Raw genomic sequence first — 25886 nt, forward strand, 5'->3', positions numbered from 1 at the left:
ATCTCATAAATGGTGCAAGTTTAGGAGATACTTACGGTATCCACAGGAAGGCCTTTTTATAGGCTTACTTGTAGGTTAAAGTCTTATAACACTTCATGGGAGCGATTGAAAAACTTGGAAACCATGTATTTATGTGTGTTTTTCAGACACTTCCATTTAACAGTCTTTAGGACCAATAATGCAAATACTATACAAGTCAAGCAAAAAATGCTTGTTCAAATGCACAATAAGAACACTCTTAAATGCCTAGCTTCACTCACGCCAAGTGTAAATGGGGGAGAAGGCATACATGGCCATTTTGCTTTTATTTAGGCTCATTCAACAAAGAAATACAAAGAACAATGATGATGGAGTATGTAATCGCAAAGCAACCAGATTTCAGTTTTCTGTAGTAACATGAGTAAAATTAATTCTCATTGCAGCATCAAGCACTTTTGTCTTTTGCAGCATCCACATAGACCAGGAAATACATGTTCTCATACACACACTCTGAAAAATGACAATCTTGTTATGAAGCACTGTGTGAATGTCTAATTATATAAGTTGATCAAAGCTTGCCTAGAGATGGTATTGTCATGATAAAATATATGGAGTGACGTTAGAGCTTTGACAAGCGAATTATGTACCTCCTTAAAAAAAATTGTGAATTCCCACTTGTTTTTAATTGTTAATAAGATAAGGGAAGCCATTTTGTTTGTACGGCTGCTCTTTCCGCATCTAAAAGGAGGTTAGCAGTTCACCATTCATATACGCAAATACAATGGAGCTGCTGCAGTCGTAACGTCTTTTACAAAAGACAGCGCCTGAGGTTTAATGAATTAATTATAAGCGATGCACTTTAGAGCATTATGATGCCAGCATCAAGCTGTTTAGAAGCTATTTGCATTGCAGTTTAATATAAATATTCATCAGGAAATAAAAAAAACTGCTGGAGTTTAAATCTACACACCATATAACATTAACTGTCAATCTTCTGATTTGTCTGGCCCATGTACTTACTGTACTGCTTGTATGTGCACTGGATGTTATCTATCCCTCTTCATTTGCTTGCTGAGACAAAGTATAGTCAATCTGCTCTTAAGAGACATTAGGGGTAGTCCTTTTGTAAGCAGATTTAGAATGTAAACTGCTCCACTTTGTATAAGTAATCGGTATATAGCATTGAAAATGTGCAAATAACCGAGAAGGGGACTGAATATGTACAATGTAGGTGCAGGTCTTTGTCTGCACTGATATTGTTACATTAAGCCCATTTCAATACTAATACAATTTTAGATAAAAAAAACCTAACTAAGAAGGGACAGCTTTATTTCAGTTCTTTCAGAAGAAGGGTCTAGAAGTGGAAAAGTGGTCTAGTCCATGAGAAAGTGAAATATCAGCTATGGTAGAGTCATACTTTGTCTTCATAGGAACTCTAATTGCTCGACTTCCAGGGTGGTGCTCTCCTCTCTGCCCTTACCTTCCATGAAGTCTCACTTCTCCTGCAGGAGTGTCAATCCTTAAGTTGCATTTCTCAAAAATACGTTAAAAAATCTTATAAAAACAGTGAGACTCTTCATAATTGCAGCAGATAGGTGAATCTCTGGTGCAGACATCTAATTGCTAAAATTTCTGAGGAATCAGAGAACCTGCAGTTTTCATGTTGCGTATTAAAATGTGGAACACATTTTAACTGTCATTGGATAAAAGCAATGGTATTTACTAGGGCTGTTACTGATTAAAATTTCCTTGTTCGATTAATCGATTTTGAAAAAAATGATTAATCGACTAATTTCGATTCATTATAACACACATACAGATCCAACTACTTTTAGCTGATCTCCTTGCATTGCAACTCTGCATTAGTCAGTGGTAAATGTGGTATACACTATATACAATCACCCGACACTAGTTAGTTTCCACAATCCATGACTTAACTTCACAGTTCACAAATATGTTTTAAATTCAAACTGTAGCACTGACATACCGTATATACTCGAGTATAGGCCGACCCGAATATAAGCCGAGGCCCCCAATTTACCCCCAAAAAAACTGGCAAACTTATTGACTCGTGTATAAGCCGAGGGTGAGACATGCCTGTCCATCCCTGTGTGTGTGTCCGTCCATCCCTGTGTGTCCGTCCATCCCTGTGTGTCCGTCCATCCCTGTGTGTCCGTCCATCCATCCCTGTGTGTGTGTGTGTCCATCCATCCATCCATCCCTGTGTGTGTGTGTCTCCATCCATCCATCCATCCATCCCTGTGTGTGTGTGTCTCCATCCATCCATCCATCCCTGTGTGTGTGTGTGTATCCATCCATCCCTGTGTGTGTGTGTGTCTCCATCCATCCATCCATCCGTGTGTGTGTGTCTCCATCCGTGTGTGTGTGTGTGTGTGTGTGTGTGTGTGTGTGTGTGTGTGTGTCCAGCCTACCTGCACCTACACCCGCAGCAGATCGCAAAACGCAGTGCGGAAATGAATAGGGTTTGCAGTGTTAGCTGCATGGCAATATAGTGTGAACCAGGGCTGAGGACCCATTCACTTTGGCAGGGAAAAGGGAATAGTTGAGTCGCAGATTTATTCCCGCTGGCCACCCACACAGAGAAGACCATCCAGCAGCCACTTTGCGTCATAGCCACGACAAAAATCCCATCATGTTTAGTGGGCAGTACAGGTGTGTGTGTGTGTGTGTGTGTGTGTGTGTGTGTGTGTGTGTGTGTGTGTGTGTGTGTGTGTGTGTGTGTGTGTGTGTGTCCAGCCTACCTGTGTCCCGAGCCTTTGTCCCGAGCCTCCGTCCCGTGTCGTGCCTTGCCTTCGTCCCGTCCCGTCCCGTCCCGTCCCGTGCCGTGCCTTGCCTTGCCTCCGTCCCGTGCCCTCTTCGTCGGCGGCCATTGTAAAATTCAAAAGCCGCGCCTCCTCCTTCGCCTGTGATAGGCGGAACACTGAATTTCCCAGCAGCCTGTGTTCCGCCTATCACGGACGTCGTATCATCCTCGTCCGTAGTACGAGGATGAGACGATGCCTGTGATAGGCGGAACACAGGCTGCTGGGAAATTCAGTGTTCCGCCTATCACAGGCGAAGGCGGAGCCGGAGGCGCGGCTTTTGAATCATAGAATGGCCGCTGTCTGTCTGCTCGACACGCTGATCGAGCGGGCAGACAGCGATGACTCGAGTATAAGCCGAGGGGGGCACTTTCAGCCTCAAAAAAGAGGCTGAAAATCTCGGCTTATACTCGAGTATATACGGTAAGTAATTTTTTTTCCACAGTAGCATGACAATCCCTCCACCTCCGGTCTAACTAATCACTCTCACCTTATGGCATGGACCCCTGTGTAAACAGGTGGCCATGCAAGCGGGTATCAAAAGGGTTAACACGGACCATAAACTTCTCTCACATCTCCTTAGATCTCAGCAAGAACGCCAGGTCATGGGTAGAAAGAAAAGATCTCACCGCTTAATAATAAGATTGAATTTTTGTGTTCAAACACAAACTACTCACATAAAGATGATAAAAACAGCATGTAAAGCCAACAATCGTGTTATAGTTCTGTAGGGCAGCAGCAGGTGACATCATGCGTAGCTCCTCCTCCATACACGTTACGTTCAATCAGAACTTTGACAGCACCGGACTCCTCCCCCTTTCCTTCGCTAGCAGATGGAGGCACTTGGAAAAGGGGGAGGAGTCCAGTCACATAGATGTCCGTGACATCACTGGATCTCCGACGGAATTCCCTGAAGTCCCAGAAGCCGGCGAAGAGGTGAGTACCGATCAAAACTATTTTGATCGATAAAAAAAATGAATCAATTAATCGAGGAATTAATCTTTAATTTCCACAGCCCTAGTATTTACTAATTTAAAATATGGCATAAAGAAAAACTGTGCAGTTGCACATAGTAGACAGTGAGGCAAATGCTCTCTATACTAGAAATCTACACTCTAATTCGCTGTATAAGCAACTTCTCCAGTTTTCACTTCTTCATATTTTTGTTGTATAATAATAATTAGCCATTATGCCTATGCTGATGTTCTTTCCATTGTTCTTTTGCTTTATTCCAGCGTACATTAAAGGTGGTTGGATCCTGCGCAAAGCATGGAAAATTTACAACAAATGCTATATGGACATTAACTCCCTTCAGGAAATGTATCAGAAGAAGCTGTCTCAGGAATCCTCGCCCTCTGACGCCGCTAATGATAATCACATTGCTGCTGAGGGGGTCACGGAGGAGTCTCTGAACAGACTGAAAGGTGCTGTGAGCTTTGGCTATGGACTTTTTCACCTTTGCATATCCATGGTGCCCCCAAACCTGCTCAAAATCATCAACTTGCTGGGTTTTCCAGGAGATCGTCTGCAGGGGCTGTCTTCACTGATTTATGCAAGTGAAAGTAAGGACATGAAGGCCCCTTTAGCTACGTGAGTAGCTAGATTGCAATGCTTCGGTAGTTGGTATAGTGTTTACAGTAAGTAACCAGTATGTGGAAAGGGAAGCACGGAACGTAAACAGATAAAATAGCTCTATTGTTTCTTACTGCTTGGATTCATGAAGTGAGGACAAATGCAAGGTCCACATGGCAGCATGTGGCCTTCTTCTGTTTACTTTGTTCCCCAACCTGGCTTCTGGTACACTTCTAATGATGTGATCAGGGGTTACTTCCTCCTGGTATTCCAAGCCAGCAGTGGGTGAAATATACAAAGTTCTACTTCACTTTTTGGACTTGTCCTGCAGTATCTGTAAACATTAAATGACTTTGTGCTTTATGGTTTGTGTAGACTGTTGTGTTGTGTCAACTGCAGCCAACTGATATATTTTGAGACCATATATTTTATTATACATTAAGGGGACATTCCATAAAAAAAAGAAAGCCTTATAGATAATTTAGGCAATCCTCTTGCAATGCCATTTGTGTTGGGAAATTGTTCAGAACTGAAACAAGTGATCATTATGAAGCAGCTGTTTCCTTCTTAGCTATATTGTCCGACAGCCATGGAGGGAGAGGAGGCGCTCAGTCCGACCTTATCGCTAAGCCTTCTTCCCCCCTATATCTGATGTTGGAACTTTACCAAAGTAGCTTCCTTGACTGTAAAGGACAAACTACAAACTCAACAGTGCCTAAAAATAGAGAGCAACTGAGCATGTGCAGAGCAGGATAAGACAGTGGGGTTGATTTACTAAAGGCAAATAGACTGTGCACTTTGCAAGTGCAGTCGCTCCAGAGCTTAGTAAATAAGGTAAGGCTTCACTTTGCAAAGAATACCCAATCCCGTGCAAGGAAAATAAAAAAAACAGCATTTCTCTTTCATTCATTGACAGGCACAGCGCTCCATTATTCATAACCATAGGGTTATACCGCCCCCTACAGGAGTAGGACACTAGGCAGAAAAAAAGACTTGACTGCCTAGTCAGGAGTAAGGACCTAGTTCTCTGCTGGGATCTCTAGTCCTGGTAATTTTTTGTTTTTTATTTTCTTTTTTCCTGGTGAGATCTACAATCAACTGCCGGGATGGGCAATGGGCTGGACACTAAGATCCAGTGGTCTCCCCAGTTTGGCCAGCGAGCGACATAGCCCCACTGAACGGGAGCTGGACCTGTGAGTTAAATGTCTTGCAAGGTCACATACGTCCAGTTCTCGGCCTGAGTCGCAGCTTTCCTTATGGCCGACAGCACCCCCACTTCGGTGGCGAGGGGATCTGTCTGGGAGTGTTACCTGCATGCTACGCTGGAACATTAAGTAAGACGTGGAGCGCGGGTACTCCCTTTGGTGGTCGTCCCTCCGCAGTTCTCCTCCACCCACCTCCCTCCCTTCCCTCCCTTCCTTCCCGGATGAACCCTCCATTCCGTTTCTCAGATCGGTCGGGTCCCCCCCCCGCGGGCCACACACTCATGGCAGGCAGCCGAAAATTTAGGCCGCGGCTTTGCAGCCTACAGACTGTGCGCTGGGTGGGCGGCCTACCGACCGGACACTGGATGGGCGGCCTACCGACTGGGCTCTGGATTGGCAGGCGGCAGAGGCTGCAGCTTTCCATTTTTTTGGTGTCCTCCCTCCGTTCAGCAGCTCGGATCAGTCTGGTCCCCCTATGGGCCATGCACTCATGACAGGCGACTGAACATTTGGGCTGCGGCCTTGTGGCCTACTGACCAGGAGCTGGGTGTCCGCCCTCTGTTCAATGGCTCTGATCGGTTATGTCCCCCCGTGGGCAACACACTTGGCACTGTGGGGGCTTTGAGGGTGATCTCATTTTGAGGGTCCCTTTAGGTGGGCCCTGCGTGGGTGCTCCTGGCGCTCCCTGTGAGGGGTCTCAGTGGTGCCCTGTGTGGGCGACATCAGTCAGCGTCCTCTATGTGGGGCCTCAGTCAGTGCCTCTTGTGAGGGGCCTTGGTCTGTGCCCCCTGTGAGGGGTTTTGGTGATGCCCCCCTGTGCATGGCATCCGGCGCCCCCTTGAGCGGGGCCTGTGCGGGCCTTGGGCGGTGGGGGTCTCAGTTGGTGGCCCCCTTCTGAGTTTTTTGTTGTGGTGCTTAGGCATATAGCCTGGTAAATGGCACCCCCTGCTCTCCCCTACCTCCTCTGTCTCGAACGATCCTATATCTGGCTCTGCCACCACGGATGTGGCCCATCTTGCGGGGTTGGTGGCCATGCTCCCTGTTCTGTCAGGGAGTGAAGACGATTCCTCCACAACTGCTGTGGTGCAGGAAGAGGGGCTGTTGTCGCACTTATTACATCTGTGTGGGAACCTTTTCCAGACGGGGTATGCAGCGGTGGCTGCGGTGGAGGGCCAGTTCCCCTTTGGCACCTAAGCGGCAAAAGCGTTCCCTTCTCCGTCTTATTTTGCCAAATTTGTCCATGAAGACTGGCAGTGTCCAAAGTGCCCTTTATGCTTCCGAAAGCGCTTGTTGTGAGGTACCCCTTTGAGGAGTCCCTCCTTCAGATGTAGACTGTTCCACCAGTAATGGACCCCCCTGTCTCTAGGCTGCTCAAGGCAACCATGATTCCAATAGAGGAATCTCTGGCATCTAAAGATCCAGCTGACATATCTAGAGGGGAGCAGAATCCCCCTGCCTTTGCTGCATTGGTGGACCTGTTGGTCTAGGCACTGCAGTCTGTCTGCTGTGCTTCTTGGCCACAGTTTCCCTGGTTGTTGAGCTCCCTGTTTCCACAGTGGTGCTTAAACATGTATTTTGGGGGGCTACCCTGGATGACATCATTACGTGTCTTGATTTTGTCCAATTACAAGATGGTTTTCCGACCTTGTTCCCCAAAACGTTTTTTTACTTCCAATATGCGTCTTTCGCCAGACCGTTTGCTGTTCCCCTCGTGGGGCTGTGCAAGTCCTGTTGCTTCAGAGTGTGATTGTCTCAGTTACCGTGTCGGGAACAGTTTCAGGGGTATTATACAAAACCTGTTCATAGTCCAAAAGATGGAGGTCATGGTACGTCCAGTTCAGGACCTCAAGGGCCTGACCTGCCTTGTGTGGGTACAGAATTTCAAGATGGGGATTTTCTGGCTCCTGTCGACCTCACTAATGCTTACTTACGCATTCCAGTATATGCCCAACTCCAGCACTTCCTCTGGAGCAGGTATGTGCCTCGAGGGGTTGAGCAGGAATGGGCCTCCAGTACCATCAAGGGCCAGGTGTCAGCCTGGGTGGTCTTCTTCAGCGTCCTCTGCTCTCGCACTCCCTTGTGTGTACCTTTTTATTCAAGGGGTTAGGCGTCTGTTTCCACCGGTACGGTCTCTTCTACTGCCGTGGGATCTGAATTTGGTGATTTTGGTTTTCCAGAAGTCTCTCTCTCAAAATATTCTGGAGATTCCACTGCTTACTCTTTCTCGGAAGATGGCCTCTTGGAGGCTATCAGCTCTGCTTGCAGGGTGTCGGAAATGGTAGCATTATCTTGTCATACACTTTACCCAGGGCTACACTAGGTTAAGGTGGTTCTTCGCCCTTTTCCATCATTCCTTCCTCAGATTTCCTTTTGAATAAGGACATTATGTTGCCTTCTTTGTGTCCCTGGTCAACACATCCTTATGCCGCGTACACACGACAGGACTTAAGTCCGGCAGACTTTCGACGGAGTTCTGACAGAGTTCTGACGGACTTTCCGAATGAACAGACTTGGCCACACACAATCACACCAAAGTCCGACGGATTCGAACGTGATGACGTACGACTGGACTAGAATAAGGAAGTTCATAGCCAGTAGCCAATAGCTGCCCTAGCGTCGGTTTTAGTCCGTCAGACTAGCACACACACGAGCGGATTTCTCAGTAGGAACTGGGTCCGGCCGAGTTCTGTCGTAAAAATTTGAAACATGTTCCATTTCTAAAGTCTGTCAGACTTTTGAAAATCAAAAGTCCGCTGCAGCCCACACACGTTCGAATAGTCTGCCGGAATCATTCTGTCAGACTTTTGATGTTGAAAAGTCTGGTCGTGTGTACGGGGCATAAGGAATTTGCCTTATCTGCCCTGGATGTGGTTTGGGGGATTCGGGTGTATTTGGCAGCCACTGAGTCTTTTTGGAGGTCAGACTCACTGTGATCATGGACGCACCAAGAAAGAGGATGTTTGCCTCTTCTGCGACCATTTCTGGATGGATCAGACAGATGATGGCCTATTCTGACGGGGATCAGGTTTCTCCTTTCCCTGTTACGGTGCATTCTTCTCGGGCGATTAGTGCTTCTGGGACCTTCTGTCATCAGGCGTCCTTTATGCAAGTTTTCAAGGCAGCCACTGGTCGTCGGTGTACACTTTTACAATGTTAGACGAAGTGGATGTGTCAGCATCTGCTATTGCCTCTTTGGGCCGCAAGGTTTTGCAGGATACTGTTTAGAGGGTCTTTTCCCTCTTGAAGGGGTATTGTTCAGGTTGGGCTTCAGCTTCTTCTGTGTTGAGCTGGTTGGCTCTTGTGTTAACCTTGGGATTTTTCGTTGTCCCACCCCTCATGTTTGGCACTGCTTTATGGTTCTGAATAATGGAGCGCTGTGTCTGTCAATGAACGAAAGAGAAAATGGGATTTTTGACTTACTGTAAAATCCATTTCTCTGAGTTCATTGGCAGACACAGCACTCATCTCTCAAACGAGTTTTAATACTTCTGACACTGCTGGTTACTTATCTGAAACTCTATAGCAGAGATGGGGGTGTATACCATCTAGGACTGCCCATAGGCATAGCTAAGTGTTTTTTCTGCCTAGTTTCGTACTTCTGTAGGGGGCAGTATAACCATATGGTTCTGAATAATGGAGCGCTGTGTCTGTCAATGAATGAAAGAGAAATATATTTTACGGTAAGTCAAATATCCAATTTTTAGCTTGCACATGATTGGGTGATGGAAGCTTTTTTTCCCTTTAGTAAATCAACCCCAGTGTAATTACTGGATTTTAAACAGTATAGACACTAAGGCCGCGTACACACGGGCGGACTGTTCGCCCAACTTTGTCCGCTGAACAGTGTTTGGGCGGACAGTCCGCTCGTGTGTGGGCTTTCAGCGGACAGTTTCAGCGGACAGTTGGACGGACAAGGTTTTTCGGAATTTCCGAAAAACTGTCCGCTGAAACCTTGTTTCAGCGAACAGCCCGCTCGTGTGTAGGCTTGTTCGTCAAACAAAGTTGCGCGCATGCTCAGAAAGGATTTTCACGCCGAAAGCTATAATGCAGTGTATAGGACGTCGTATTTTTCGTCCCGTCGTACGTGCCGTTCACGTCATCGCGCACGGTTTCAGCAAACTGTTCGTTCGTCGTGTGTGGCCATGTCCGTCCATGCTAATTTTGAGCGGACTGTTTGCCGAAACTGTTGGACGGACAAAGTTGGGCGAACAGTCCGCCCGTGTGTACGCGGCCTTAGTTTTAATGTTTTACAAAGCTAAACTTGCGAAAGGGGCTAGCCTAAAGTGATCTTGCAGGACTTCATTTTCTGACTAAAACTTCAATTTTAAATTAGAAGCAGTGATCTTGCATTCCTTTTATAACATCACCTGTTTGTGTATTAGAAATTGCAGTTTATCACCTAAATATAATGGTATGCTTAGTGCCAGCATATCTTTATAGATAGAATCTGCGAAGATGTGTAAATAAAGTGGCTTCACAATGACCTGGGTTTTTTCTGTTTTTATGGAAATCCCCTTAGGAATGCTAACACCATGACTAAAAATATATTAGTGTGCTTTTTCAGATGTCTTAATGCATGCATTTTATATTCAGTAACATATAGGTTTTACAAAACCTATGTTGACATTTGTAAAGCAATGAAAGCAATTTTACTTTAACAAATTTTATTGCTGTATTTACAATTTATCTTAAATGCAGTCAGGTCTAAACAGGGCAGATCTCTTTGTTCTCATTTCAAAACGTTTTCTATCATCCGTACTTTGATTTTGAATATTTCCATTTAACTTTGCTTGGATGAAGGGAACATTAACCATCTTCTGTACACTGCCAGCCGAGTAACTTCTATACTTATTATTGAGGGAAACTCCAGGATTGAGAGACAAGAGTTAGTATTTACAGTCAAAATATTTCAGATATTGAATTGAAATATTTTTCATATTTTCAGGTCTTAAAAAGGCTGAAATGATAGACTATAGCAGGCTTTAATAAATCATTATTATTATTTTTTGAGTAATTAATTATTTTTAATAAACAGTACACTCCTGTGATTCCAGTTTTGATTATTACAGTTTAGATCGTTTAGCTTTTATAGTTGTGATTGTTCCCATATTAACATCTGTTCTCACATCTTCATTTGAATGTTCCCCTGCCTTGTGTATAACTTGTATAACTACAACATGTAGCAATGTTCTCCTCTTACTGCAGACTAGCCTTGTTGTGGTACCACACTGTAGTCCGTCCATTCTTTGCACTGGATGGTAGTGACAATCAAGCAGGACTAAAAGACGCAAAAGAGATTCTACACAAGAAGGAATCTGCGTACCCCAACTCCTCATTATTCATGTTCTTCAAGGGAAGAATACAGAGACTAGAGGTAATCTTACATAAGTTATACATGTAAATGGCTGTTCTTAACAACCAGATTTCACGTATTGTAGGATTTCACCCATTGTAGGTTGGAGATTAAAAAGTGATTCGTTGTCATTAGAAGGGCCTTGTTTTATCTTTGCCTATTTTTTTTTTTTAAAACACTACTATTTAACTCATTATCATCTGGAGAAGACATTCACTACTCTTTTTTGCTTTAGGCCCCATTCACACCTGAGCGTTTTGTACTGTAGCTTGAAGCCTGAAGCTACAAAAGGCTGGAGGGGAAAAATCAATTATTCTCTATTGAGATAGTTCCCACCTCCACTTCAAAACGCCTGAAGCTCAAACAAGTTCTGTAAAAAAAAATTTTTAGGCAGATTTGGGCGTTTTTCCCCCCTGCTTTTTACATTTTAAATTGTACAAAATTGCTGCAAAAATGTGGCAAAAACACAGTAAAATTGCACGATTTTCTGCCTGAAAATGCTACGCTCAGGTGTGAATGGGGCCATCTGTAGCTTCCACTGAGGTCTACAAACTAAACCCTTTTATAGCAGAAGCACTAGCTCCTATGTTTGCCCCACATGCCTGCCATGGACTTTATGCAGCATACTTTTTCTGAAAAAGAAATGGGGATTTGGGAAACGGGGTTGGGGCTTACAAGCAGTTCCAGGACAGGTTCGTCTAGCGTCCAGGGCAATGATGCGGAACTGCATCCCCTCCCCCACTGTTAAAGCATTCCGTAGAATGGATTTACTGCCCTGTGTTCATTCTCTACCCCTTGCCCTGCTGTGCTCAGGGCAGCTTCCCCATCTGCCCACCCCTTGTCCTGCCCCTGTTTACAAGTTAGCAGAAGACCGTCAGGTGTATGAAATGGTTCCCAGCTCAGCAATTCATAGTGTTTTTTTTTTTTTCCAGCCACTGGTTTCTAAAGAGGGTTTTTATCACTATTCCTGTACTGTGAATGGAGCATCAGCTACTTTATTCATATTTTGGATTCATTGGTCCTTCTTGTAATGACAACTATGGACATAGATTCCAATTTATTGTTAAAAACTGCATGTCAGCCTATTAGCTGGCTATCGCAGTTTGCTATTTGAATGAAATGATCACTGTTATATAGGGCATATATCTAAACCCAATCTTTAAAATACATATGCACTTTAACATGTAATTTCAAACATAAATTTCATTTTTTATTCTACTGTTTTAAATTACGTAATACCTGTTGATCCTGCAGCGAATGTCCTTCTTCAGGCTGTTTCTCTTATAGGGTGACAACACTGTCTCTTTCCCTTAGTTGTTCTCCTGCATTGCCACCTGATCAAAAGGACTTTGTTTCAACATACATTATGTAGCAATTTATCACAGTCTGGAAGCCTGCCCTGAAAAATACCATGCAACTGGAGTACATGCATGTAGACCAGAAGTAGCTGTAAGAGATTTCAGGAGATCAGTAATACTGACATGTATTGAAGAACATAAGGGACATACAATTACAAATACTAATGTGAAAGGTTGTACTGCCCCACTGCTGTCACTCCATGATCAGTAGCTAGAAATATACTGTACAATGTAATAATATTAGCAGATCTCCCCAGTGCCTGCAACTGGGCCTGGATGATTTAAAAACCTATTATGACATCACACGGATTCAAATTATTCATACCTACAGCAAAAAGGCAGGTAATATATTTGTTTCAATTTCCCGTTAATGGCGCGCACACCCGATCAAACTTTCTGGCAAACTTGGTCCGCCGGACAATCCGCTGGACTTTGCAGCGGAGGTCCGCCGGACTTTCCGAACTAGCAGACTTGTGCACACACGATCAGACTTTCCGGCAGACTAAGTCCAGCGGACAATCCGCCAGACTTTTGGCGGAGGTCCGAGGGACTTTCCAAATAAACGGACTTGCCCACACACTGACTAATGTCCTTTCATTTTGAACGTGACTTCAGATACTTCGGGACTAGAGAGAGAAGTCAATCTTGCCACTTCCATCATGTTCAAAACGAATGGACTTTAGTCCGTGTGTGGGCAAGACCGTTCATTTGGAAAGTCAGTTGGACCAGCATACAGACGAGCGGACTTTTGGCGGAAAGATTTAAAACATGTTTTAAATCTAGGTCCACCGGACTTTGGGGAAGAAAAAGTCAGCTGGAGCCAACACACGATCGAATTGTCCGATGGACTCTGGTCCGCCGGAAAGTCCAATCGTGTGTACATGGCATTGTATGATGCCCAAAGATGAGCTTTAACCCTTTTCCCCTGTACTAAAAACTATGTTTTTGTTTTTCCCTGTGCCTTTTTTGGAGAATTTTTTTTTACTTCCTGTTTTGACAAGAAATTAGGGGAAGTCTCACCAATAGGACACAAACAGTAATAAAACCTGACAGAAGCAGTATAACCCCCTCCCTGCTGGTTTTAAATCTAAATCAAAAGTTTCTCCTGGTGTTGGACTTTAATCATCTAGTTAAAAATCTATTGGCTAATTAAACAGATGCTATTGAATTAGTAAGTACTGATCACTCCCCCATCTGTATATTGGATCATCTTCAGACCACACAGTACATAACACATTATGACTGACCACCCACCATAACCTGTTGAGGCATGGACTGCACTAGACCTCTAAAGGTATGCTGCGATATCTGGCACCAAGCCATCAGTAGCAGTTCCTTTAAGTCCTGTAAGTTTCGAGGTGGGGCCTCCATGAATTGGACTTGTTTTTCAAGCTCATCGCAAAGATTCTCAATTGGATTGAGATCTGGAGAATTGTAGTCAACACATCAAAATCATTGTTTTATTCCTCAAACCATTTTTAAATTCATTTGACCAGACCACCTTCTTATGATGCTCCTTGGTCCAGTTCTAATGCTCATTGTAGGTGCTTTTGGTTGTGGACATGGGTCAGCATGGGCACCCTGACCATTAGGCAGCTATGCAGCCCCATATGCAACAAACTAAGATGTAGTCTGTGTTCTGACAGCATTCTATTGAAACCAGCATTAACCTTTAGCATTTTAAAGTGGGACTGTACTGCGGAAAAAAAATATTAAAAGCCAGCAGCTACAAATACTACAGCTGCTGACTTTTAATAAATGGACACTCACCTGTCCCGGGGTCCAGCGATGCCGGCAGCTGAGGCCGATCGATCGCTCGGCTCTCGGCTGCTGCTGCCACCATTCTAGGTGAGGGAATCAGGAAGTGAAGCGAATCGGCTTCACTTCCCGGTTCCCTACTGCGCATGCGCGAGTAGCGCAGCGCAATAGGAATTGTCCGCGCTGTCTCTGGGACCCGTGTGTGTCCAAGCAGACACTGCGGCAGGACAGGAAATGGCATAGACTCCCACGGGAGTCTATGCCAGGAAGTGGGTGTAAATACCTGTCTTTGACAGGTATCTGCACCCCCCTCCCCCCTGAAAGGTGCCAATTGTGACACCGGAGGGGGGGAGGGTTCCGATCAGCGAAGTTCCACTTTAGGGTGGAACCCCGCTACAGTAACTCTTCTATTGGATTGGCCTACAGGGGCCAGTCTTTGCTCACCACGTGCATCAGTGAATCTTGGCTGCCCATGACCCTGTCACCAGTTTGCTGGTTTTTCTTCCTTGGTCATTCCTGACCACTACAGACCTGGAACATCCCACAAGAGCTTAAGTTTTGGAGTTGCTCTCACCTAGTTTAGCCATTACAATTTGGCCATCGTCAGAGCCGCTCAAATCGTTATGCTTGCCCGTTTTTTTTTTGTGCTTTTAACACCATAAAACTTTAGGGACAACATGTTAATTTGCTGCCTAATATATCCCACCCACTTTTTAGTGCCATTGTCATGAGATAACCAATGTTATTCCCTTTACCTGTCAGTGGTTATAACATTATGGTTGATCAGTGTAAGGCCGGTCATACACCAAGCAAATTTCTTTCCTGCAGCCACAGGTTTCATGAAAGAAATTTGCCCGTTTTCCCTCCTGCCTGGCTATTGTCTTCTCCCAGCGGGGGATGGTGGAAAAGCTGTCCCCGCTGGTAGAAGACAGTGATTATCGTTAGTGGATATAAAAGCCGCTAGCAAAAATCCGGCGAGAATCTGACAGGATTGTTGTACCCAAGTTGATCGTTTGATCACCATGGTACATTGAGCCTGCCCATTAACTGTTCAAATCTTGGCTGGTTCCTGCTGATACTGTGTATGGCCGGCCTAAGTTGTATGTTCTGCAGACCTGCAAAGATCCCATTGGTGGGATCTTGTATATGGTGCTAAATGTTCTTTTAATCCTGTCACTGCTAAGGTCTTTATTAAATCAGCAAGATCTGCCTGTATCTTCAAAGCACATTGCTCTGTGTGTTGATAGCTTTCAGATGACTTATAAAGCCAAGTAATCACAAATTTTATAGAGAACAGCACCCTTCTGTCTTGTGACTCAGATAGCTTTTACTTTGTCAAAATTGTATGAGTCAGATAAGAAGCACTTAGATCCTTATGCCTGTGTTAGCAGGGAAATTTGCACTTAGCTTGAAATGATTAAATATAATGTTTTAAAGACCCTTTGGTACAGTAGATGTGGGTGTTGTACAGAACATACTGAAGCACAGTTTGTGCCCCAGACTTCTTTTCATTTGCACGTATAATTATTCCACTTAGTCGCTTGTGCAAACCAAAACACATGAGCAATAAAACGAATGAGATGGTTGTTGGTTGTTGACGGCTTCTTGCAAGCATGCTTAGACTAGGTCCTTCATGTACCTACTGTATGTAATAGATTATTATTGCAGTATTTAAGGAAGTGTCCAAGGGTTTTATGTGGGTTTAACTGAGATTTCTCAGGACCTGGTATACATATGTTCTATTCTGATACTGTTAAGATACAAACATTATTTAATTAACTTTTTACTTTTTTTTTTTCAATTACAGTGTCAAATAAACAGTGCCTTGTCCTCCTTTCATACTGCCCTGGAGCTTGCAACGGATCAAAGAGAGATACAGCATGTGTGTCTGTATGAAATTGGTAAGTGTTACACATTTCTTTGCCCCTAAACACTTGATAGAACATAAGGAGGTATACATCCAAACAAATCCATTCATATTTAATCTCACGTATGTCATGGTGTGTTGTCTTGCATTAGCCAAGACATCTATTAAACTTACCTGTTCTGCTCCAGTACCCTTCTTGCTTTGGGGGGGCCCAAGCAGGCATGCTCCCGAGCCACACTTTGTGTGTCCATTCAGTGGCGGTGCGTACATAGAGGGCGCAGGAGCGCCGCCTCCCTCTCCTGCATCGACGCTGTCGCCCCCTATTCAGGTGTCTGGCCCCTTATCGGGCGCCAGGCATCTGAATTACAGCCGCGGGGTTTCTTTGGAAGCGCCTGATTATAGCTGTCGGCTCTAATAGGCATCCCGATTAGAGCCGTGGGCTCTAATAGGCTTCCAAAAGGGTAAACAGCAGGCGCACTGCTGTGCGTTCGCTGTTTACAGTGTTCTGTTAGGGAAGCGATGCATTCGCTTCTCTAACACTGACCCGCCTCTCAGCCAATCAGGTTGCTGGGTCTGTGTTACCTGTCACCTGATTGGCCTACCAGGTGTCCAATCATTGCAGAAGACGAGAGGAAGAGCGTGGGAGAAGACATCGGGGTCGGACACCTGACACCGCTCGCCGCCTGCTGCTGTCACCCACTGCACAGTAGAAACAAGGTAAGTGCCGGGCGGGGGGCACAGTGGCAGCACTTAATGGGCACAGTGGCAGCACTTAATGGGCACAGTGGCAGCACTTAATGGGCACAGTGGCAGCACTTAATGGGCACAGTGGCAGCACTTGGGGCACAGTGGCAGAATTTGGGGCACAGTGGCTGCGTTTGATGGGCAAAGTGGCTACATTTGATGGGTAAAGTGAGGCTGCAATTGATGGGGGTTTTTTCTGAATTTTTCAGTTTGTTTGCGCCCCCCCAAAATTTTTGAGAACCAGCCGCCACTGGTCCATTCCCACACACAGCATGGCTTGGTCCCGTCCCATCTCTCCTCATTGACTCACTGGCTGTGATTGGCAGCAGCAGGAGCCAATGGCTCCCGCTGTTGTGTATGCCAATGAGGCGAGAGAGAGACCCGGGAGAACCTCTGCTCTCATGCACATTGCTGGATTGAGATGGGGCTTGGATAAGTATAGGGGGGGGGGGGGACAACGTGGAATGCTGCACACAGAAGGTTTTTTACATAGACTGCATTAAAGGATAAGTTCACCTTTGGGAACATGTTACATGTTCCTCCCGTTTTTAGGGTGAAACATATAACATGTTCTCAATGCTGCAGAGGCAGCTCGATGCCCGCACTCCCTGTGACAGCAGTATGGGGAGAAGTTCTCCATCCTAGTTGCCACTTTTTGAAATCAGCGCTGTGTGTGAGTGAACTACTAGCCCCAATATCCTTTTGCAACTGTTAGCTTGTATTTCTCAATTAACTACCATAGCGCTGTGGAGTTAATTGATTTTTCCTATCAGGTTGTATATGCTTGCCCATACTGGATGTATAGACACACAGCTACACTAACAGATCTGAAGGAGACCTGCATGGCAACAGCAATCTGCTGATCGCTGGTGCAATGCTTTACAGGCTCCAAAAATAAATATACTTTTTTTTTACCTGCAAAAAAAATTTGCATTTGGTATTATTTTCTAAAAAGTGAACTTCTTTTAACCTCCCTGGCGGTAATCCTGAGTGTGGCTCAGGGTGAAAAGATTCTGGATTGCATTGCAGGATCCAGGCAAAGTCACTTACCTTGTCCCCAGGATCCTGCAATATCCTCCCACTGTGTCTGTGGGCTGTGTACTTCGCCCGATGTATTACTGTGCCATGCTCCATTCCCTGGGAGCGTCGCAACGTATGGGGAGGAGCCCAGCGGCAAATTCAAAATAGCAAAAAAAACATATCACATACAGTACACTGTAATCTTACAGATTACATTACTGTATCAAATCATTTCACCTCCCTAGTGATTTGTCCAGTGCCCTGCATGCAGTTTTATATTATATATACAGTTCTTTCTGCCTGGAGACTTGAGATTGTCCATGGTAACCAAAAAGTGTCCCTTTACGTCAAAAATGGTGGTAGACCAGCTAGAAAACGGCGATAGTAAATTAGAACACTTGCAGAATTGAGCGATAGTGATTCGTGGGGAAATTCATCATCAAACACTGAAAGTGACGGCAGCGATAATTCTGCAGCTGAGCAAATTTCAGTGTTTTTGAATTAAATACATTATTGAATAAAATGTATTATTATATTATTATTTTTTATAATTATTTATAGTTATTCCGTATTTATCGGTGTATAACACGCACTCCAAGTTTAGAAGGGAATTTTGAGGAAAAAAACTTTTAGAATGGAAGTTTAAGGAAAAATATCTTACATTTAAATGCCCATCAATGCAGCCTTGCCCAGTGTCCATCTGCAGCCTTGCCCAGTGTCCATCTGCGGCCTTGTCCAGTCTCTTTGCAGCCCTGTGTCTCTTTGCAGCTTCATTGCAGGAATTAAAAATTACCGTCGATCTCCGCTGATTGGGAGCGAAGCGAGCGCCGCCGACATAAACAAAGCCGAGTGTACTCGGCTAGTCTCGGCTCCTCTCCCAGTCCCGCCCACGTGACTGTGAGGCGGAGCCAAGACTAGCCGAGTGTACTCTGCTTTGTGTATGTCGGCGGTGCTTGCTCCACTCCGCTCACATTCATGCGAAGTCCCGCCCCTATGATGGACATAACACAGGTCCAATGGCGAGACTGTGAATGGAGCAGAGCGAGCACCACCGACCTACACAAAGCTGAGTACACAGGCTTTGTGTATTGCACAAAGCCAAATTACAGGCCTACAATATAAAACGCCAAATTTCCAGGCAAAACAATCAGCAAATATCTGACATAATCTTACCGCCAGGGAAGTTAAGGTAAAAAAAAAAAAACTTTGAACTTTTAGAACCACTTTAACAAATACATGAAACGTCATCTCACGTTTCTGTCTGATGTCTGATCTGTTCTTCAACACTACTGGGGAATTCAGATAAGCACCTGAGTAGTTATTTCCCCATGTGATTTTACACCTCCTGGAAATATAATGCATAACGTTAAAAGATTATAAAGTCCGGCAGTCATAGGGTAAATACCTAAAAACCTGATATCCAGTAGATATAGCAGGTGTTGTCTTGAGGATACTGAGAACTGAACTCAAAAAGTAAAGAGATGCTGTGTTATAGGGAACATTTAGAAATGTTAATTGTGATTAAACTGTACCCTGAAAAATCTATCTGTATTGCATTCCTCCTAAAAAAAAATAGCCGTGCACTCCTGGTATGTGAGGGTGCCTACTGACTCATATCTTTAGTGTAAGATCTATAGGAATGCTTCTAGTGACTGTTATGCCGCGTACACACGATCGGACTATCAGGTGGACTTAATCCATTGGACAAACCGCCGGACTTTGCAGCTGAGGCCCGCCGGACTTTACGAACGAGTGGACCTGCCCACACACGACCGGCCTTTTCCTCGGGCTATGTCCGGCAGACAACCAGTCAGACTATGGCAGGAGTCCGCCGGACTTTTGAAATTAATGGACTTGCCCACACATGAAGAAAAGTCTGTTCATTTTGAACGTGGCTCCAGGTAAACGGAACTAGCGAAGGAAGTGAATGTCACCGCCTCTGTCGGTGAGATTGACACCTCGCTAGCCCCGTCGCCTTGTATGGCTTTAAAGGGGAACCCCTACGGCGAAAAAATGGCATGGGGGTCCCCCCAAACTCCATAGCAGACCCTTATCCGAGCACGCAGCCCAGCCGGTCAGGAAAGGGGGTGGGGACAAGCGAGCGCCCCCCCCCCCCCGAGCCGTACCAGGCCGCGTGCCCTCAACATGGGGGGTGCTTTGGGGAAGGGGGGGCCCATGTTGATGAGGACAAGAGCCTCTTCCCGACAACCCTGGCCATTGGTTGTCGGGGTCTGTGGGCGGGGGGCTTATCGGAATCCGGAAACCCCCTTGGGGTCACCGCCCCTTATGATGTCACAGTCCTGGAGGATGCTGGGACTGTGACATTACAAGGGGGCAGGGTCACCATGTGACATGACCTGGTGACCCCCTTGTACCTATATAAGTCGCCGCACAACGCGTCCCTGCCATTGCGGCCAGAGAGAGCGTTGTGTCAACATCGCAAGGAAGAAGAAGCAGAAGGCGACAGAAGACCGGGCCAACGCTAGTAAAAGAGCTATAAGAAGATAGCGGAGGCCTGGCAAGAAGAACCGAAGAGCGGGGTGGGACAAGACCCCTAAGTCGGAGGAGAAAGAGAAGAAAGCCGGGCTCCTCCGCTAGTAAAAGAGCTAGCAAAAGAGCAGAAGATAGTGGAGGAGTCCGGCGAGAAGACCCTCCAAGACGGAAGAACAGAAGACCACCAGAGCTGTCTAATAAATTATTATTATATTAAATTATTTTAAAAACTTGTGTTGTGTTTTTTTATTTACACTTTTTTTTTCACCAGGTGAAGGGGTAGGGGTACATTGTACCCCATACTTATTCACATAGGGTGGGGGGCCGGTATCTGGAGGCCCCCTTATCAAAGGGGGCTCCTGGATTACGATAAGCCCCCCAACCCGTAGACCCCGACAACCAATGGCCAGGGTTGTTTGGAAGAGGCCCTTGTCCTCATCAACATGGGGAAAAGGTGCTTTGTGGTGGGGGGGCCGCAGGGACCCCTTCCCCAAAGCACCCCCCATGTTGAGGGCACGCTGCCTGGTACGGCTCAGGAGGGGAGCGCTAGCTCGTCCCCACCCCCTTTCCTGACCGGCTGGGCTGCATGCTCGGATAAGGGTCTGCTATGGATTTTGGGGGGACCCCCACACTGTTTTTTCGGTGTAGGGCTTCCCCTTTAAATACATACCAGGTGACGGGGCAGCGAGGTGTCAATCTCGCCAATGAAGGCGGCGACGTTCACTTCCTTTGCTAGTCCCGGCTACCCGGAGCCACGTTCAAAACTAACTGACTTTTCTCCGAGTGGGCAAGTCCGTTCATTTCAAAAGTCCGGCAGACTAGCACACAGACGGGCGGATTGTCAGTTCGGCGGACAATTTTGAGTCAAAACTTCTTTCTAAGTCCGCTGGACTTTTGGAAAGAAAAATTCCACTGGAGCCCACACACGGGCGGATTGTCCGGCGGACTCTGGTCTGATCGTGTGTACGCGGCATTTACTCTCAGTTATTTGGAGTGCGATTTGGTGATGTCACTATTATGAAGCTCATTGTTCTCCTTACTGGAAGCTCTGACATGAGAAAGCAAAGAACTCCTTCTACCGAGATGGTCACCTCCACACAGAGACACAGTGCAGAACAAGACATGGTAAAGCCTTGTACACACGCTTTGATTTTCGGACGACAGAACGTCCGATTCTTGTGGCATGCTAGCCTCATGTCGAAAGTGAAGAGGTTACCAACAATACTAGAATTTTTGTTTGACAGAATACGTCAGAAGTGACATAACGTGTTGAATAGTTTTGTATGTATTATTTAGTTTCTGAGCTTGTGTAGTTGATTTTGTTCGTACAAAAAAACAAAAGAATGAGATGAAATCAGACATTGAGTTCACAAATGGTTTTCACATTTTCACATCTGATCAATTTCTATGTTGCCTGTTTGCCGCAGACAGGTTTGTTCCAGCAGTCAGGATGGTTTACCCTTCTGTAGAAGTAAGCAGCGTATTACTCTGCCCGCAGTGCAGTCTTTTCATCCATTTATGTGCAGTAGAGCTCTGCCCTCTGTACTGTTAATCATGCATGATGTTATTAAGCCACCTAGTGGCAGGAAATTATTGTTTTTCACTATTTTTGTTTTTAGGCTGGTGCAGCATGATAGAAATGAATTTTAAGGATGCCTTCCGATCTTTTGAAAGACTCAAAAATGAATCCAGGTGGTCCCAGTGTTACTACGCCTATCTCACGGCAGGTCGGTATGCCGCTCACATTTCAAGTTTTTAAATGTTGTATATTTGAAGGGAAGACATCGCTAAGGGCAACAGGCACAAATCTTCCTGCAGACACTTTAATTATCAAAGTCTTTAGTCTCTGTATAAGCAAAGGTTACAAATTCAGTTACAAGTGTTACTAACCCCAGGACCCTGCATTCACTATATCTGATCTCCCACAGTACACAGAACATGGAAATGTAATTCATTAAAATGTAAGTCATCAGCAGTATATAGCAATCTTGTGACTTCTATCAGTGTCTGGTTAAAGCTTTAGGTTTTCATACTGCACTGATCTTTCCTAGCAGGATGCAGGACCCCTGACCCTCTTTCTTTAGCAATACACACCAAACTGAGCATGTGCAGCCTGACTCCAGTAACTTTGACTTATCCAGACATGTTTTGAGGACAGTGCAAGAAGGGGAGGATCAGAGAAGATGGGATCAAACAGCCTTTAACATGTCCCAGCAGCGGCAGCTGCTGGGACATGTCACATGTTCCAAAAGGTGAACTTATACTTTTGAGACAATAAAACGTATTCTTTAACTGATGAGGAGGACCACCAAGCTTTTGCTAAAGTTTGTTTTGTTTAGTGAAAAACTTGCTGCAACTCTTTGTGACAATTTCCACAAATTCCACAAAATATGGTCCCCTCTGGATTACATCTTTCCTTTCTCGATTTTGATAGCTCTAAAAATTCTTATACATATACGGCGGTGGCCAAAAATTATGAGAATGACACACATATAAATTTTCACAAAGTCTGCTGCTTCATTGTTTTTAGATCTTTTTGTCAGATGTTACTATGCTATACTGAAGTATAATTACAAGCATTTCATAAATGTCAAAGGCTTTTATTGACAGTTAGGTTTATGCAAAAGAGTCAATATTTGCATTGTTGACCCTTCTTTTTCAAGACCTCGGCAATTCTCCCTGGCATGCTGTCAATCAACTTTTGGGCCACATCCTGGCTGATGGTAGCCCATTCTTGCATAATCGATGCATTGACCCCAATTTTGATGTTTTGTTCCCCAAGTCACTTAGTTCTCTCTTTTGTTTTATGGCAATGTGCTCCATCATGCTGGAAAAGGCATTGTTCCTCACCAAACTGTTCTTGGATGGTTGGGAGAAGTTTCTCTCGGAGGATTGTTTAGTACCATTCTTTATCGATGACTGTGTTCTTAGGCAGAATTGTGAGTCTCCCTTGGCTAAGAAGCAACCCTACACGTGAATGGTCTCAGGATGCTTTACTGTTGGCATGACACAGAACTGATGGTAGCACTCACCTTTCCTTCTCTGGACAAGGTTTGCCCTAATCGGAAAGGGGATTCATCAGAGAAAATGACTATACCCCAGTCCTCAGCAGTCCAATCCCTGTACCTTTTGAAGAATATCAGTCTGTCCCCGATGTTTTTCCTGGAGAGAAGTGGCTTCTTTGCTGACCTTCTTGACACCAGGTCATCCTCCAAAAGTCTTCTTCTCACTGTGTGTAGGTGCACCCACTCTTGCATGCTGCCATTCCTGAGAAAGCTCTGCACTGGTGGTGCCCAGATCCTGCAGCTGAATCAACTGTTGGAGATGTCCTGGTGCTTGCTGTACTTTCTTGGACACCATGAAGACTTTTTCACAAATGCATTGAAAAAAACTGAGGCAGCAGACCTTGTGAAAATTAATATTTGTGTTATTCTCAAAACTTTTGGCCATGGCTGTATACGTTGAATCTTCCCATCCTGGTACTTCTTTCCTACTTCCCCCTCCCCTTTGTTGATTTCTACTTAATCTTTGTACAAATATTTATATATATTATACAAATTAATATTTATATGAATGTTACTTTATTTCCTTGTACTTTACCATTTTGCCTTTCTTATGACATGTATATAATGTTGTCATTTTTTTTTCTTCTATATATTATAACTTATAAAAAGAAAAAGAAAATGAACCATAGAAACTGATTGGTTGCCATGCACAGCTGCTCCAGATTCTGTCTGCTCCAGTTTAATACAATCCTCCCATTATATCTTTTTCTCCATTCAGTAGGAGACTGAGTACAGGAGCAGGTTTTGCTGACAGATAACTGTGATAACCTTTCCCAGTGTTCATGTGATTGGGAGCATGCGATGGAGCGCACTTCCAGCACACACTCTGGTGTGCATTAATGCAATGCCTTGTAAGAAGGACCACCTCTTTGATGCAACATAAATGTGTAACACCAGTATTAATGGGCTTAAGACACATTTTCTTATCTTTGTAAAGATCACTGGGGGAGATTTACTAAAATTGGAGCACTCAGAATCTGGTGCAGCTGTGCATTGTAGCCAATCCGCTTCTTACTTCAGCTTGTTCAGTTAAGCTTTGACAATAAAACCTGGAAGCTGGTTGGTTCTATGCAGAGCTGCACCAGATTTTGTACTTTACAGTTGTAGTAAACCCTCCCCACTGTATTAAATACTTTAAGTTAATTTGAATGTAGGCTATAGTGGGCACTGCCTGGTTACTTACCAAACGACTTTCATGACATGGCCATCAGGAAGCAAAACTGAGACCTCTGCCTATCATTAATTTGATCATGTAATTCTGTAAGTTTTATAGCACAAAGAGAAGAATATGGTTATGTTGCAGTTTCTTACATCCATGTCTAAATATACAAAGCAGTGATTTCTGACCAGCAATAACACTGTAATAGCGATTTGTATCCAATTACCGTTTATATACATTGTGTATTGTGATTTCAGTGTGTCAGGGTGCCACGGGGGATGTGGATGGAGCACAGGAGGTGTTCAGAGAAGTTCAGAAGCTTTTCAAGAGAAAAAACAATCAGATTGAACAGTTTTCAGTAAAAAAGGTTTGCATGCTGTCTACTTTTTATTTCTGGTATCACATAATTTGTCTTATATTCTGTACATGTAATTTATTTTAACATAAAATAAAAACTTTTGAACGAGAAAAAAAAGGTTTGTATGCAACACCATAAATACAACATACTGAATAAAAAAGTCTTACTGCTCAATAACCAGTGGGGTTAGTTTTCCCTAAATACTGGCCACATGAAGTAATGTAGTATTGATCTGTGTATGCCAATTCTCAATGGTGGGGGTTTAGGGGAAAGCCATTTCAGAGCTATGATTTTTTGTGCTGCAAATAATAAAAAGTCTAGAAATGGGCACTATAACGCTCCAGATTCGCAATGCTTATCTCCACCTTCAACCTCATTGACACTTGGCATAAATTTCCCCTCACCAGAGCATATTCATGTTTCTCGGCTTCCCACAATACCACATCCCGCATCGACTTTGTCCTTATAACCACTGCCCTTGCTCCGAGACTGCTGGAGGCATAGTTCTCCCCCAGGCTGCTCTCTGACCACAGCCCCTACTGGGTTACCTTCTCCAACCCAACAGACAAACCCCCGCCCACATGGCGGTTGAATCCATTTTGGTTGTCTTTGTTGTTGGAGGATGACGAGCCCATGCATGCTTGGACTACCTTTTTTTCAATAAATACTGGTACTGCCTCCCCAGCCATAGTTTGGGAATCCTGCAAACTACATGTATGCATGGCCTTGACCTACCAAATCAATAAGCATAAGGCGGATTCTGCTGCTGCCCTTGATGGAGCTATGTGTGAACTCACGACCTCTGAGCAACTATATGCAGCCGACCCATCTCCTGTGGGAGCTGACCTGCTCAGGTTACAAACCAGGGTGATAGTTTGCGCCTGGCTGCCTAATACTGGAGCTGATCTATTCTTTGCCAAGGAGAAATTATTCGAACATGGAGAAAAAGCAGGCAAACTGCTGGCTTATCTAGTCCACAGTGAAGACAGGCCCCCTACTGTTATCTCACTCTCTGGCCCTGGCGGAGACACAATCACAGAACCACAGGCGGTTACCAACTGGTTTAGGGACTTCTTTTCACCACAATACACATCACAGATGATCAGGCCTGACGACCAACCAACGGACCTACT

General features: G+C 44.8%; 1 protein-coding gene across 1 annotated transcript in view; it reads left to right on the forward strand.

Annotated features, from left to right (window-relative positions):
• TTC39C (tetratricopeptide repeat domain 39C) overlaps positions 1 to 25886 on the forward strand; it is a 152599-nt gene that overhangs the window by 109914 nt on the left and 16799 nt on the right. The window contains exons 5-9 of the mRNA XM_077492580.1: positions 4037 to 4391; positions 10784 to 10952; positions 15855 to 15948; positions 21791 to 21898; positions 24653 to 24762. Coding sequence (XP_077348706.1) covers positions 4037 to 4391; positions 10784 to 10952; positions 15855 to 15948; positions 21791 to 21898; positions 24653 to 24762 — 836 coding nt within the window. The remainder of the gene's footprint in view (positions 1 to 4036; positions 4392 to 10783; positions 10953 to 15854; positions 15949 to 21790; positions 21899 to 24652; positions 24763 to 25886) is intronic.

The sequence above is a fragment of the Lithobates pipiens genome, unplaced genomic scaffold (assembly GCF_037356315.1).
Source record: "Lithobates pipiens isolate NorthernLeopardFrog02 unplaced genomic scaffold, aLitPip1_a1.2 Scaffold_19, whole genome shotgun sequence".
NCBI lineage: Eukaryota > Metazoa > Chordata > Amphibia > Anura > Ranidae > Lithobates > Lithobates pipiens.